Source organism: Lissotriton helveticus, chromosome 2_1, assembly GCF_964261635.1.
Source record: "Lissotriton helveticus chromosome 2_1, aLisHel1.1, whole genome shotgun sequence".
NCBI lineage: Eukaryota > Metazoa > Chordata > Amphibia > Caudata > Salamandridae > Lissotriton > Lissotriton helveticus.
Genome location: NC_136059.1, coordinates 287,683,936 through 287,701,364, shown reverse-complemented (window position 1 = coordinate 287,701,364; position 17,429 = coordinate 287,683,936). Strand labels below are relative to the sequence as shown.

The 17,429-nt window shown below is 42.9% G+C and overlaps 1 protein-coding gene across 26 annotated transcripts in view; it reads left to right on the top strand.

The window, feature by feature from the left end:
* Positions 1 to 17,429, top strand: part of TCF4 (transcription factor 4) — a 990,735-nt gene that overhangs the window by 828,821 nt on the left and 144,485 nt on the right. For all 26 annotated transcript variants that reach the window (XM_078674839.1, XM_078674835.1, XM_078674838.1 and 23 more), the window contains one exon: positions 5,076 to 5,181. In XM_078674839.1, coding sequence (XP_078530965.1) covers positions 5,076 to 5,181 — 106 coding nt within the window. The remainder of the gene's footprint in view (positions 1 to 5,075; positions 5,182 to 17,429) is intronic.

Below are 17,429 nucleotides of genomic sequence, written 5' to 3'. Positions count from 1 at the left end.
CGATCTGGGGCATTGATACAATAATCACTCCCATTGCTGAGAGCCACCAGTCGTGCTTTCAAAGGTTGGATCAGTCTGCGTTTGTCCCCTCCATACAGATTTCAATCAAGGGAAGAGGAAAAGACTACCTCTAACATGGAGTGTGAATCACCGCAGACACCCTCCAGGCACAGCCAGGGTGTGTTTTACATTAGTTCCCCTCCCTGACCCATAGCTGGAACCTTCTGACCCACGAGGGAGGGCCATGTTGTGCCTGCCAGTACAGGGGTGGGCGGCTGACCCCGAACAGACCACCTAGAGTAAGGCGAGAAGAAGACCCAGTTAGAATAAACAAAGACAAACAAATAGGATCCATGTGTGCTCTGCTGCCCTGAGTGAAGCACCTGAAGAAACAAATGAGAATTACAAGTCCTCCGATGCTCTGTGCGAAACCTTGTACATTGTTCGATAGCACAACCTCGCTTGCGGCTGCACACTCACTCATTGGCCTCCTACCTGCTAGATGCGCCGTGCCCAAAAGCCTTAAACCTTCACACCTTCTAGCATGTGTTAGATCTGCCTCCGGAGGATTTCTTTGGAAACATAATTCAGTTTCGATAAAGTATTAACTTTGCGTTTCATGTTGGAGCAAATGTATAGGGATGTGCAGCCGGATTTAAGAATCCAAGTTTGGTTTCATATTAAGCTGCATGGTTCGCAGCATACCACAGCTTTAGAAAATGTATGTCCCCTCATATCAGTCTGCTTAATTTCTTTATTGCTTACACAGTCTGACCTTCCAGTTACTTAAATGAGGCCAACACGTGGGCTTATTCCGATATTGCCCTGCTCACTCTAAAGTCTTTAGGATGTGTTTGTTTTAGAAGTCCCATTGTCACTGTACCTGAAGATTGGGAAACATGAGAAACACTGACCTATTAGTTCCCTTAGGCAGGCCTGCCAAGCTCCTGCTCAGGTTTTCACTATTGCACCCTCATTTAGAGGGTCTGACTTGAATTGAGCCTTATCCTGAGAGACGAAGAACCCCTTCTTTGTTTTTTATGCTTTGTACCTACATCATGGACCAGGTTATCTCTCAGGGCTAATAACAGTACTCCCAAATGGATTCTTTGTTATTTATTGGTGAGCATAGAGGCGGCAGTCTGCAGGGTATTCTGTCATACGAGAATTTGGCATTTTATTTAAATGATTTCTGCATATTGCCCTTCACACCAAGAATGACATAGTACAAACATTTACATAACATATTATAATGTATATAGACCCCCCAAAACCCATTGATTCTGAAAGTATGCCTGGTTATAAGAAGTGACATAAATGGTAAAACATAATTCATTAAAATGTATTTCCCTACTGCAATACAGCCTCCTGTCTTGGCATGGTTATCATTTTGGCAGCACAGCAAGGAAGGAGTTATTTTGTTACGTTTACAACCACCCTACTCCCTCTGTCGTGGGCTAATCCATTCTGCTCAAATATGTTCCTAACATGACGGAACATTTACCACCATAAAATGTCAGGACGTATGAAAATGAAAAGTTGAATCATAGTGAATATGTCTGTTCTTCTCTGGCAGTCTACCACGGCCAATGTTTCCATTTCATTACCTTAAGATAAACGTTTAACTCTCTGCCAGGTTTAAAGATCAGGTTTAGGTGCCTCTCCGCAAACTTCCAAGAAAATCTGACCAAGATCACCTGAAAGCTAATAAAGTATCAGTCTCTGAGAAGTGCTGTGCCCACACACACTTTTTCCTACTCCCCCCTAGGTATGTTAAGTCCATTGCTTGTGTTACCGATGTGATTTTCTCCATGTCATCTTGGCTTTTGGCAAGATAATGATTAACCTCTCTGACTTCCACCCTTTGCCATGACCAATAAGAAAGGCCTCATACACGAAGTGTATTCTGTGTATAAGTAAATGACATAATTCTTACCGGGTATGAGCCGCGCATCTATAAATCTCCCACTTAGACTTACTTCCCACAATTAATACTATGTTGTATTGTATTTGTATTTTGCTTGCACTTTCTTACACTGTGATTTAAAAAAAAAATTTTTTTACACTGCACTTCCCTCTGCGCATATAATTTGTCGGTGGTCTCTTGATGCTAGGACTCACACAAACAAGTTGACCGACTGCAGCACTATACATTGGCTGAGCACTGCACATCTACCTTGGAGTTGGCATTTTGAGTGCATTCCACAGTGTTCTCAACCTTTGTGAGGCACGGAGTACATCATTTTTGATATGCACACCACCACACAGCCGAAGTGACCTTATTTCCAATTATTTGAACATTCTGACTGTGTGTCGGGGTCTCGTGATATGTGGGTGCAACAGAACATTTATTTCTCCATTGATGTTTCGGCCTCATAAAACTTCACTACAGTTCCTTTGTTTTGCTCCATATGTCAAGGGCGACTGGTTGTGTCGTGAGTGGGACTGGGAGGTCTCTCTGGCTAAGGTACCAACCAATATTACTAGCATTAGTCAGGCGAGAAAAGTTTGTTTAGCACCACAGTGTATACTCTGCGACGCACAACCTATGCTACTATGAGCAAGAGAGTGCTCAAAGGTAAGATTTGTGTCTAGTTCATAAATGGTTTCTTGCACAAATTACTTAGAGCTGAAGGGATAGTACTGGGCGCATAGAATGGTTGGGAGAGAGGGGGCGGGGGGGAGGGGGTTTGACTGTTCTATGTCCGAGTCTTACAAGACTGCAATATAATGTAACTTAGAAGACAAACCTCAAACCCAAGCAGTGAGCAAGCAAGAAACCTATAAAGCTCAGGATCCCAAACTGCCACTCAACAAAGAGAAGCAGGCCCTTATGGAAAACCAGGCTTCAAACTGTGGGAGAAATAGGATAGATAACAAAGCAGAGGGGACACCTGTATTAAAGAAGAATTGGAGAACTTAAGGGTTACTCGTGAAAGACGGTCAAGAGATGAAGTATAGCTTGCTAAGGTTTAACCCAGAGCTTGAACAACTTAGTTAAAAAAATATAAACTATGTAATTGAGTAACAACACAGGGACAGAAATCTCATGGTGATGAAGACAAATATGCAGCGCACAGCTGTGGCACTGCACCAAGCCAAAACACGGGAAAGCAACAGTCCAGAAGCTGTCTTTTCCACTTCCTCGGAAGGCCGCAACAAGCTAAAGCAGGCTGGAGAAGCATAACCCTGGGTCTGTTGGGAAAATGGCAATGTGTATGTGGAACAGATGATAAAAAAGCATCATCAAACATTTGCAGGGGATCAGCACTGGAACATTAAGCGCAAGGCGAATCTAAGCAACAAAGACACTGTTGCGTTTAAAGCTGTTGTTCTGCTGGCCCACATCCTTGATGACTTATATGAGAGCACACATCTATTTCAGCCCCTCCTCCAGGCCCTGGCTCGGATTGGGTGTTGCTTCACTGTGGCTTTGAAACTCTTTGGTAATTTAATCTCCTGAGTACAGTAATTCTTATGAGCTGTAGTTTCTGGTTGTCCCGCCTGCAGTCTTGCTTGTAGTTAAAAGCAGTGTGTTGTGGAAGGTGTAGGTTTTGGTTGGAAGGGCACAACGTCATACGCCAGAGTAGTGTATTGCTGAAAATGTAGTGTGTTACTACAGGATGTCCAGCATCACAGACTCTGGTAAAGATTCTAGTTTCGGGTATTCCAGTATATCAAAACAGAAAATGTAGAAACATAACAGAAACCAGACTTACCACATCTACTGCACTGTTCAAAAAGGAGGTAAAGGCGATTCTCATGGAAAAATTCACATGTGCCTCTCTGACATTCACGACCTATATAGATGCAAACAGACAATCTACATGGCACGTTGGCTCTCTCGGCCCGCACCTTTCTCTATATCAGAGACAAGATTTAGCGCATCTTAGGATTCAGCTTTTGATCTACCTCTCTTGTCTGTTTTATTTATGCACACTTTATCCACACATATCTGTATTTTCTGTACTGTTTACTGCTGTATTATGTTTTATATCTCCTACTGCTTGATATATACTGCTATTGTGTACTGTTTTTGTATACATTTTCACTGCTTGTAAAGCGCTCTGATATCCGCAGAGATCTAGTTCGCGCTCCATAAAACTTTCTAAATAAATAAATAAATAACACACTTAAAACAGATGAAGATATCACAGGAGCAATGCTTTTGACTTTCCAACTGTGGATGGCTGAACGTCGGCGTCCCCAGCTGGCCACAGCCATAGGACCTGACGCTGTAATGCCACATTACAGTGCCCCATGGCTGCACTGAAGACTATTATATACCACTCTTATCCTGTTACTCAGTATGCCAGGACAATCTAATCATCAAAAGCTGATCGAAGGTGTTATAGGCTGTGTGGGGAAGGTGGTGATGCCCTGTGCATATATGTTGGAAACATTCTAAATTATGTATATTTTGGAAAGAGTTTGTATCTGCAGTGGCCAAAAAATGGGATATCCCATAAAATAAAAAATGGGAACAGTAGAGCTGAGTGGGGTTCAGACCCTCATAGTGAGATAAGATGGTTAATACCTACTGGAGGCTCGTTAACCAGTTGCTTTTATCAGCAAACATGGTATAACCAAATGTTGAAAGTAGTCGAGGCTCCATTGTTGCAATCATGGCTTCTGTAGGGATGAGTTAATATAGATAGGAAGGCTCTCTTGTGATCGTAGAGACTACGAAAACAAATTCTCACCGATCTACCCCTGATATTTAACTGCACGGATAGGAAAACATGAAGCAGTGCTGCACACATGGCTAATGCTCTGGAATGTTTCGATTGATCATTCAGCCGTTGCACATTGTACTGCTAGGTTATGTGGCCGTAGACATTGTGGGGGTGAAATAGAATGGACCACGTAATGCTGAAACACATTCTATATTGATACCGACTCCTTTGGACTTGGACTCACTTGAGCCTTTAAACAGTCCCGAAGTTGGTGGTTGAGGGGGTGATGGGGTTGAGGGAATAACAACACTGAGTGAGGATTTTCATACTGAAGGTTGTTGTACTACAGTGTTCATTGGCAGTGAACCATACTAAATCTGCTCTTCGCTTTCCTTGTAGGTTTATGCTCCATCAGCAAGTACTGCGGATTACAACAGGGACTCGCCGGGCTACCCATCTTCAAAACCTGCATCCAGCACTTTTCCCAGCTCCTTCTTTATGCAAGGTACGGGCAGCTTTCAAGCCTGTGATGTTGCTGCATTTAACTATGCTGATGTGTAGAGTGTTTACATGCTGCTTTCTGTTATTATTCGAAGCATCTTCGTTTAGTGAGAGAATCCAAATCTTTGTTCTGGAAAACGTCTGTCGGAATGAGGCTGCCGCCTTTTTTTAGACCACCGTGACTGCAGCACCACTCCTGCCAGAAACAACACAGGGTCTAAAATCTTCTGAACAGGGTCCCTGAAACCTCTGCATAGTGTTGACTTGGCTTCATGTTTTGCCACCTACAGAAATGAAGCAGATGAAGGCCCTCAAACGCCCTCATCAAAACGTTATGCGTAAAAAGGAAGCACCTGTTAAGAACCACATCCCATGAGGCAGAACACGCGTTTCAACCACATGTTGGTCATCTGTGACAAAAGGACATGATTAGCCCCTGTCACAGTGTATGCAATGGTGGAAGAATATGCATTGATGTATAAACAGAGGCTACTCTGTTTCTTAAGCAGCTTCTAGCTTACAGTTGGTTTCCACATTTTAATGTTAATTTGCTTTGCGCACTGTTGTTCCTTAAACCGGAGTGTTACGTGAATTTGAGTCGCTGAGCAGTTCTGAACCGGAAATAGGAGTTCCACTCACATCCCATACCTACATAAGAATCCCAGCACTAAATGTCTAGAGAGAGTAGTGATTGTAAGGAAGGTGCACAGATTGTGTAACATAAGGAATCCTGGGTACTTGCATAGTTCTAATTATGTATCAATTCACACCCAGTCACCGTGTGGTATTTGCATTCTTCAAAGTGTCATACCAGCAACGTAGGGTTCAATGAAATTAAATGACGTATTCAATAAAAGTCACAGTATATGGTATGTCCCAACGCTAGTCCTTCCAAAACCTACTTGCATCACAAAACGCTGGATGTCTGGAAGTACAGAAATATTGTAGTATCTCAATGTATATATACAACATTAATAATCAATCGTTATCCTGCCCCCAGCACATTTGCCTCTTATTCATATTCAAACTACACTCCAGCAAAAAGACGTATTCATTTCGATGTCCGTTCCCCCAGAGTATCACAGGAATCTATCGACAATGGTTTTTAAAATATTTGTTGAGGTAATTTTGTAAAACCTCGACCAGCTTCTGAGACTTATTGTAATCAAGCCTTTGTAAGAGCTTTCTATTTATAAGAAGCTTGATGTGTGTTGCATTTCAGTTGATATGTTTTGCTTTTCTGGATTTCTGACCTCTTCTCTTCTGTCAGCGTCTCAGGCTGACACCGAGACTGCTAAAGATGAATAACTAGCTCACTGTAAGGCTCTACCCAAATCACCGGACTGTTGCTAGTGAGTCATGTATACAGCAGCATTCTGTCCTCCACAGGTTAAATAGCCAGGAATATCTTGGCGCTCGGACCGTATTTCACCATACTAATTCCAACACTAATCCTTTATGGGCTTCCGGAGTAGTGTGCTTCAACACCCCATCAGGGGTAACAAGCGCTATATAAATACAAACCTTTTTTCCTCCTCTATCCTTCTGCTATCATTCCAAATAACTGACTAACCCATCCATCACTTAAAATGTACTTGCATGTTTCACTATACTAATTCAACACTAATCCTCTATGGGTCCCGGAGTAGCGCGCTACTTGCCGAAAAAGTGCTTCGACACCTCGTCTGGGGTAGTAAGCACTATAAATGCAATTACAATACAATACAATACAATTATTAATTTGAATTTCAGTAATCATAGAAATTAATGTTAGCAAATGTATACCTTTTGGTAATTTGGACTGAAAATATCAAATCTGGAGTCATATGTAAATTGACTATGTGATATTTTTCAAAATGTTGCACATGAGTCAGATTAGGTCAATGGATGAGCTATTCAGATTTGTTATTCAAGGGCCTCACATCTCTTAGCAGCCCTGCCTAAGGCATCGCGCAGGTGACTTCTTCAAGGTGAACGTAAGCAACATCTATGGGATCACGAGACTGGATGCTGTGGATTGCTGCCTTAATATTGAATTGCCTTATCTCCAGGTTTAGATCTTTGCATTTTACCATACTATCATTGGCAGACCCCATTCTACTAGGCACATGTTTTATGTGATCCTTGATTCCTAGGAAGCAGGTCAGTTATCTTTAGCTGCCTTTGATTGAACACTGAGCGATCCCATTAATCATGATTACACTGGCTTAGTTTGCACAGGTTTCTAGGAAGATGACTATGGGTTATGCATGTGCTTAGAAAACCTTGTTATTACTGCATTGCAAGACATCCTTGGAGCGTCTACTGCCCTATCTGATAAGCTTGTCTGCTTCACGATAAGGGTCCCTCACTAATGCTTTCAACACCTTGTTCTTCTTGAGGATCTTTGATCTTCTTGGAATGCCAGACCCGAAAAATGATTCATGAAGGAGCTTTCTTCCCTCAAAACCTTAAGTCAAACATTGGAGGAAAAAATGGAGGCACAGATTTAACCAGTGCTTAAATTGTAAAAGAAAGAGTCCCAGTGACCAAATCTCTGCTCAGAAGTCATCAGCCGGTGGAATTAAATGTTGGTGCACCCAATACCAAGACTGATTAGTCTTTATTCCCTCGTGCCTCTTCAATCTACTACCCGATACTTCCTGCCCCTTATCCCACTCTTCCAGGGACCTGCTTTCTCCCTTTGTGACGGTTTTTCAATTCCTTTTAGTTATGTTTACTTTTCCGGCTCTTACCCAGTGGTGTCCGGAACCGATACAGAGGGGGGTGGGGGGGGGGGGGGGGGGGGAGAGAGGACGGGTCAGAGTGGAGGGAGAGGGCTGTAAAAAAAAAAAAAAAAACTTGCGTGTTTGCAGCATCTCTACTCCGCGTCCCTTGTCTCTCCCGGCCAAAGCAGCAAGCACTAGGTTCCCCATAGCCGATCCCAACAATTCAACGCAGCGCTGTGATTGGCTCCCGTAAGCCAATCATAACGCTGCAATGCAGCGTTCTGATTGGTTTGAGTACCGTAGTTCAGCGCTCAGACAGGCAGAGGGAACCTGGGCATGGTCTCCACCCAGGCTGTAATGCAGCCTGGATGGAGAACTGTCATGAATTTGCTTTTCGCAAAAAGGACAGACCCTAACTGCAACAACCCCTTAGGCCAAGGCAAGACCCAGCACTACCCTAAGGCGAGGTAAGAAAACCAATCCAAATGTATGGAATATAACACATATGTCTATTAATACAATAGTTCAAAAGGTAGACCGAATAGATCAGTCATGGTAGACTCCCAAGTATCAAAAGGACAATTGAAATAAACGGTCAAAATAGAATGCGGTATGTACATATAGCAGACTAGCAAAGAATAGAATAGAAATAGAATAGAACTGGTTAGGAACACCTCACCGACTGACTCTACTGCAACATCCTTGCCCATTCAAGCTGAGGGAAGTTTGTTTCTGCAGTTCAGGCAGGAGTTTAGTCAGGACTCAAGTCCCATCACCAACCCACAGCAATACGTCTATTCTGTGGTGAACTTCCATCTGGTCCGCGGAGGCTCCCAGCTTTAATACCATTACTGACGTGAAGTGAAGCTTTTAGAAAGTCTCGCCGCCTCTTCATTAGAAAAATCCGAGTTGGCTCGTACCAGTCTCTTTCAAGGCCAAGACAGTGGCTGGCCAAGCCTCTGTATTTTGACTTCGAGGCAGAGTTGCACATTCCACAGATAATATCCAGTTCACTCTGGTCAGTGAGGTGCGAAAAACAAGTGAAGAGTATAAAACACACGAGGAACGAAAAACATGCCCTTCCCTCTTTCCAGCTAAGTGCGAGCACAGAACATGGCGTCAGTTATGAAAATGCTGCCATGCACACAGAGAAGCTTAAAGTATAGCAAAGTTAGAAAGCAAGATGACATGAGGCCATGTTTAAGCCAATAGCAAGCACTGCCGTGAAGCAAGATAAAGTCAGAGAGTAATACTGACATGAGGCCATGTCAAAGCCAATAATAAGAGCTCGCATCGAAATGTCCTGTTCTACTCCGTAACGGCTCTCATTAAGCAGGCATATGTAGAGCCGTTCTACATTAAGGCTAGAATAAAATAACACGCTAAAGTCAGTTTAAGACGGTGGTAGTTGACGGTCATCATGGGATACTCAACCACAAGAGTGGCACATTCACTACATTCCATCCCATGACCATCGACTATCACCATCAGCATATATCAAGAAATCTAATAGCAATGATTTACAACGGTCCACCCCTTGACCAATGACTACTATAACATATTGGTCTAAAACCAACTACCTGGGAACGCAGCATAGATAAGAGATTAGGTACACACTGAATACAGCAACATAATGATACTAGAATACATATCGCTAATGCTAAGCCACCTATAATAGAGCGAAGTTTACCAAAATCTGGCAACCACCCAAGCAATCAATCCCAACCCCCTTTTTCGACATCCTGCTTGACATCTTCAGCCAACTTGTGTAAAGCATCAATGTGGGACTGATTGATTTAGGATGATCTGAAAGGGTAAAGCAACACATTCCTTCAAAATCTGAACATCCATGATCCTGTTTTAAAAGCAAATAGTCAATGGCGGCTCTATTCTAATATTGCTTTCCGGGCACCTCGCACGTTTAATAAAAATTCTGTTAAAGCAATCGATGTATGATTTATTTTTCACCATAAGACATGCTATTCACTAACAGCTCTAGAGTTATAAATTGCTAGGCCTGGAATACCTACTATTGAAGCAGCTAAACTAATGTATTCTGATTTTGATAATAAATGCAATTCAGAGTTACAATGTTCGTTAAGCTGAACAGCTTCTCGTATAGTTCGAGCATGAGATGTTAGATCTAACGGAAACATCAGCAGACTTAATCTAGTAAAGACACATGGTCCACCTGTGATATTTGCTGGAATATATGTTTAAGTCATGTTCCCATAGGAAAATAACCACCCTACAGGCAACTTGAAATGCCTGAAATGACTAGCAGCAGATACTATATTTCTGCACACCATATTGTTTTGCACATTTGCACAAACATTGTAGTGTCTATGTTGACATAAAACCTTTTCCTGCCAAGACATAACAGATGAATTTCTGTCAAGTCGAATTTGAACACATTTACCAATGATAGTTGGGTCGCGAGTTAAATTGTAACAAATGTCGCCTTCAGTAACGTTGAAAATTATGACCTGAGTCATGTTTTTCCAATTATTATCAGTAGCTTCTGGTTAGAAGCGGCTGAATTCGTAAAGCGATAAATGAAATCCCACGTCATGTCCTCTACAGCCCCATCTGCATTTCATGATATTAAACGTCTGCAGCAACACATCAACAGGGGTAGGCACAGTTACAAGGCATGTGGATACGATGTCCAACGTACTCTTCATGTTTGACATGCAGAAGTATGACATGTTGAGCACAGTTTGAGCCAGGTATGACCAAATATTATCCCTCTGAGTTAGCATCGCTGACAGTCTGCGTGGTCGGCTGGCCACTACGTGGTGAGGGGCTCCTCGTCCCCCCCGGCCCCACCAATACGCGCCCAAAAGGAGTCCAACGAGCGGAAGCAGAGCACAGACACGCCATACTGTGATCTAAAAGAACAGAAACAAAACAGGTATTACTCATTCTCGCAAATAACATTTGTCAGCAGGTACATGCTCCCATTTCTCTTGCCCTGGCTTCATTATTAACAAGACCTTGTCCTTTCCTGTTCCAATGATTTCTGCCTGTTCGGGTGGTCTATTTGGAGACTCTACCTACACTTTGGCTCCTGGATTTTTATCAGTTGAGCCAAACCCTCCTTCCCCGCATACGGTGAGGAGGACTGGGGCAGTCCCCTTCTTAACTACCCCTCCGTACACTGGCATGATCACCAATTGAGCAACTCTGTCTCTAGATTGTATCATCAGATCAGCATCTCCACTATTAAGTAGGATGACTTTAATTTCACCTTGATAATCTGCATCAATTACACCTCCCAGCACTTGGATGCCCTTTAGAGCCAATCCAGATCGAGGGGCAAATAAACCAAAGTGCTCTGGGGGTATCTGAATTCCCACTCCTGTCTCAATGAGTGTAATATCTCTTGGTTTCAGTCTGTACAATTTCAAAGCATGCAGGTCAGGACCTGCAGCCTCTGGTGTTGCTCGGTATGGCGCCAAAGCTCCAGGAACTGTCTCACAATAAAGGATGGTATTGGTAGCCACATGAAGTTCAAACTGCAAAGCTGGAGTTAACATTCACATTAAAGGTGCTTCTGCATTTGCTAAAGGTCTGTTATTCAGAATTCATAAAGCTTCACTCAAATGATCTCACCAACATTTCAAGGTGCCATCAGACAACTTTCTCAATTGATCTTTCAACAGTCCATTCAAGCATCCCAATCAAACCCACAGCCCGTGGGTAATATGGGATGTGAAACATCCACTCAATATTGTGCTGTACACAATAGTCCTGCACCAATCTACCTTTGAAATGAGATCCGTTGTCACTTTGAATCTGTAATGCAATTCCATAATACAAAATCAGCAAGTCTAACGTTTTCAATGTATTCAACCGGGTAGTATGTTTACATGGAAAATCTATCAAATATCCAGAATATGTGTCCACAGCCGTGCACACATGTTAACATCCTTGACTAGGCGGCAGGGGCCCAATATAGTCAATTTGCCAAATCTGTGTTGGTAATTTTCCTCTACCTAGTTGAACTCTCACTATCTGTTTGACTGATCTATGTCAGACATGCTGACAAACAGGAAACTGCAAAATCACTGTTTTAATCAAGTTTAGGGGAATGTGTATCCCTCTATTTTCTGCCCACCTGCTAGTAATCTGCTCTCCAAAGTGTCCGCAATTCTGATGTGCCCACTTCGCAATCCCAACAAGGTCAGAATCCTGCTTTGCCACTTCTGCCTCTGAAATCTTAGCTTTTTCATCTGTGAGGCAGTTAAACCAGCGGTCAAGTGAGTCTGTGGTACAATGAGCATCTACATGGTACACAGTAATTGTACTTTGTGTCAACATGGTCCAGATCTCTTCCCACAATTCCTTGCCCCACACCTCTTTTGCATTTATCATCCAACTGTGAGCATGCCATGTGGGAAGCCAAGTTTCCAGCCCATTGTCCGTGGACCACAAATCCGTGTAAATATGACATTTTCCTGGCAGTTCTTGTTTCAAAGCTTGATACACAGCATAAAGTTCTGCAAACTGGCTACTCTTTCCACCTCCAATAGTGGTCAATAATTTCTGGGTCACAGGATTGTATGACACCACCTTCCAGTGCCTCTTAGCTCCTATATACCTGGCTGAACCATCAGTAAACCACACATGCTTCTTGTCCTCCACGGACAATTCGCCAAATGGCCTACCCCACTTTACAGGAGATTCCTGTAAATCATATACATCATCAACACCTCTGTCTCTTCCATTGGCGCCTGCGCCACCTGCTCATGCAACACTGCGGTGCCTTTGGGACCTACTCGGGCCCTATCCTCTATATACCATTTCCATTTGATTACGCTGGCTTCCTGTGCATGTCCTATTCTATGAGCCTTAGGGGAATTCATCACCCACTGCATTATCGGAATCTCAGGTCTCAAAATCACATCGTGCCCTAGGGTCAATTGCTCAGTATCCACTAGAGCCCAATAGCATGCAAGTAACTGTTTTTCAAAGGGAGTGTACCGCTCTCCAGCATCTGGCAGTTTCTTTGTCCAGAACCCTAAAGGTACTTTCGTTCTTCCCTGCTTCTGCCACAAACTCCAATTACTGTACGGTCCTTGCACTGTCACATTTAGATCAACATCTCCCTCTCGTACTGGCCATACATCTAAAGCATGCTGAATAACCTCTTTTGCTAATTCAAATGCTTTTTGCTGCTGCTTTCCCCACTCAAAAGCATTTTTCTTTTGCGTAACGTTGTACGAAGGGGGCAACATGTGACTCAAGTAGGGGATATGCTGTCTCCAAAAACCAAACAGACCAATGAACCTCTGAGCTTCATTTCTGTTTCGTGGCACTGCAAATTCTCTAATCTTTTGTCTCACTTGGGGTACCACCTCTCTGTGTCCCTGATGCCACTGGATACCCAAAAACTTCACACTCTGAGAGGGTCCTTGTAATTTGTCGGGATTGATCTCCCATCCCTTGATCTGCAAATGCTCCAGAATCCTGTCTAACTGAGTTTGCACTTTTTCTTCTGTCTCTCCCTGTATCATTACCTCATCAATGGAATGACAAAGCTGTACTCCAGGAATAACTGATACCTCATCTAAATGCTCTGCCACCAGCCGGTGACAGATCGTGGGACTATGCAAGTACACTTGAGGTAAATTCTTAAATGTCATTTGTCTACCGCTCCATGAGAAACTAAATTGCTCTTGACATTCAGGGGCTATTGGTATCGAAAAGAAAGCATTGGCAATATCAACAGTCGCATACCAGGTCCCAGGATGTTTCTGTATTTTCTCAAATAAGGTAAGTGTATCTGGGACAGCGGCAGTCAAAGGAGGTGTATGCTTGTTCAATTCACGATAATCAACTGTCATGCGCCAAGAATGATCATCTTTGCGCCCGGGCCACACAGGAGTATTCCAAGCAGTAGTGATTGGGGTCACCACCCCTGCCTCTATCAAGTCCTAAATAGTTGCACTGATCTCTTCATGCCCACCTGGAATTCTGTACTGTTTCAAATGAATTACCTTTGTAGCCTGCGGCAACTTCACTGGGGGAATTTTCAAATGACCCACTCTCACAGCTCTAACTGAAATGTACTTATTTGATCCAAATTGATAAAAACCGTCTTCCAAATACAGAGTCGTTCCCTTCAAAATGTCAATTCCAATAATATATTCAGAAAGGGGCACAATCAATACAGTGTATTCTCTTTTTGGTTTTCTCCCTATTTTCACGTGGACCTTTGTCTGCACTGCAGGTGTCTCTTTACCACCTAAACCTGTAATTGTGAAATACTGTCCTTTAAAATTTTGGGGATTTCCATATATCAAAGTGGCCTCCGCTCTTGTATCTACTAGGGCTCGGGCCCTCTGAACATTACGATGTTTCCAATGAATTTCTCTGTCAACATAAGGTCTATGAGCCAGTCGCTTTCGAAGTCTCTCTCAACCTTCGTGCATGAGCGGGCAGGTCTCTCCCCCTCCCTTTCCTGCTCTTTCATATCTCTCCTAAACAGCTTGTTATTGTCTGTATGAGTCTCAGACCTGGACGTTCTCTGTTTTCATCCATTCCCCCAATTCTCCTAACTCACGAACTGCCTCAACCACCTGTGCCAAAGTATTACCTGTCTGGTTGATCAGCAAAATCATCATCACTTGTTTGTTTGCAGGAGGAGCAGTACAAATTATCCTGTTTCGCACAGATGCATTCAACAACCCATACATTAACCAATGTGCGTTATCCAGGAAATAGAAGTTTTTATCACCTCCTCCTTAAGCCTCTATATAGCATCTCTCAAAGTATACCAAGGTTTATTATTTACTGGCCAATCTGACTCTGTCGGGTATTTATGACTACATCCAATCACAGCCAACTGTAATAAGCTAATTTGATTATTGTTACTATATTTACTAAACTGCTCCTGCACTGTAGAATCTGAACTGAGTGTACAGAATTTCACTGCATCTCCATGGTCTAGCATCACACCAGCAGCACTCAGACCAAACAACCGAACCATCCACATAAGTAGAGATTCTCCAGGTTTCTGCCGTAATCTGTCTAAAATATCACTTATATCCTGCTGAGTAAATGGGTTACGCCTGAATCCCTTTATGCGCCCACTGACTCACCCTGCCTTTCAGCCTGGTTATGCTTGTCAACTTTGTCACCTTCTCCACTTGAGTCCCAAAACTCAGAGGAATCCCAAATATTTCCATCCCGCGTTTCAGGGTCCCAGTCAATTCTAACCTTTGCAGTGGCTAAGTGCACTTTCTTCTTATTAACCCTTCCTCTTCTGTTCCTATACTTGTATTGCGCGTTACGAACTACAGCTTTTTTTGCAACAGTCTGATAGGGTTCCAGCTTATCTTGCAATAATTTATTCTGACAAGTTAACATTGTAGAGGTATTTTTAGTTTGAACAAACTCTTTCTCTAATTTCTCACACTCATTTTGCAACTGAAGATTTTTTTCATGCATGGTCCTATAAGCGTCTAGGAAAATCCAATCTCTTCTTCCTAATGTAGAGAGTTCCTCTCCTTTCTTCACAGGCACTTTTTGCAAACACGCAACCACTTGGTCTGGCTCAGCGCCAGCCAAACACGCACTCCAATTCTCACTGAATCCAGCACAATCAGCCAACTCATGGGTGAGCACCCCATATGGGGCCATCTCCCATCCGGGAATCTCAATTGGTATCTGGGAGTCCGCCTTTGATTTTATAGAAAATATATTTCTTCCCCTATACTCCAACCTTTCGAATCCTGTGAAAGTGACGCCAAGATGTAATGAATCTGCTTTTCGCAAAAAGGACAGACCCTAACTGCAACACCCCCTTAGGCTGAGGCAAGACCCAGCACTCCCCTACGGCAAGGTAAGAAAACCAATCCAAATGTATGGAATAGAACGCATATACGTTTATTAATACAATACTTCAAAAGGTAGGCCGAATGTATCAGCCATGGCAGACTCCCAAATATCCAAAAGACAATTGTAATAAACGGTCAAAATAGAATACGGTATGTACATATAGCAGAGAATAGAATAGAAATCGAATAAAACTGGTTAGGAACACCTCAGCGACTAACTCTTCTGCAACATCCTTGCCCACTCAAGCTGGGGGAAGTCCGTTTCTGCAGCCCAGGCAGGAGTTTGTCAGGACTCAAGTCCCAGAACCAACCCACAGCAATACGTCTATTCTGTGGTGAACTTCCACCTGGTCCGTGGAGGCTCCCAGCTTTAATACCATTACTGACGTGGAGCGAAGCTTCTAGAAAGTCTCGCCCCCTCTTCATTAGAAAAAAACGAGCTGAACAGTACCAGTCTGCATCAAGCCCAAGACAGTGGCTGGCCAAGCCTCTGTATTTTGACTTCGAGGCAGAGTTGAACATTCCACAGATAATATCCAGTTCACTCTGGTCAGTGAGGTGCGAAAAACAACTGAAGAGTGAAAAACACATGAGGAGTGAAAAACATACCCTCCCCACTTTGCAGCTACATGCAAGCACAGAACATGGTGTCGGTTATGAAAATGGAGTCAGTTATGCAAACGCTGCCATGCAAACAGAGAAGCTTAAAGCAGAGCAAAGTTAGAAAGCAAGATGATATGAGGCCATGTCAAAGCCAATAGCGAGCACTGCCGTGAAGCAAGATAAAATCAGAGAGCAATATTGACATACTCTCTGGTTGAAAAGCTACACTTAACATCCTTAACTCTTGGAAGTACAAACTATCGTAAAGCAGTGTTTCTTTGCAAAATCAGTTAAAAGCGTACCTGCAACTCATTGATTACTTCATTCTCTGGTTTATTTGCATGTCAGTTTATACACTCGACATGAGACTGAATCAACACCCAACGCTGCCTGGGATGATTTAAAAATGCCGGCAGATGGTAATGGAATCATACAACTTTTGCTGCACTTGCCTGTAGCTTCTGACATAGTTCATCTTCCTGGTGTACTCAGCTTTTCCAAGACAGCCATCCAGAGTTAAGCCTTATTCTTGCTCATCTTACATTTGCATTTTCATGTCATCTTGCTTTAGCCTTACCCTCTTCCCCTTCTAGGATTCTTCTAATGAGTACTTCTAGTATTCATTAATGCTGTCATTTGACCATACTGAAGTAATTCTGAAATAGGAATAGCTCAGACTCAGTAACGTATATCCTAAGATCTAGCCATCTTACAGGTAAGAAATGTATCCTGACGTACCATTTGGTCTTCTGTTTAATTACACTTCTGCTGATCAGCAGAGCATAGCTTTTCTATGGTATGCATTAGGATATGCCTTTGAAGTGGACTTGACTGAATTGATTAGGGTGGGTGGAGATGGGAACGCATCGAGGCGCTCCTTAACCACAAGGCTGCCCTTACACATAATGGATTGTCACATTTAAAGCATTCTGCAATGTTTTTGGTGTAACTAGCTGCTCTGCCAGGTTTGTAACTACATCATGCTGTAGTAAAAGTTGGAGTGTATATTGTGGGGATATTTTAAGGTGTTGGATTAGGACTTGTTATTAGTGGAATGTGTAGTCTGCTGTTAAACACATACTTGGCCTAATGAGTCT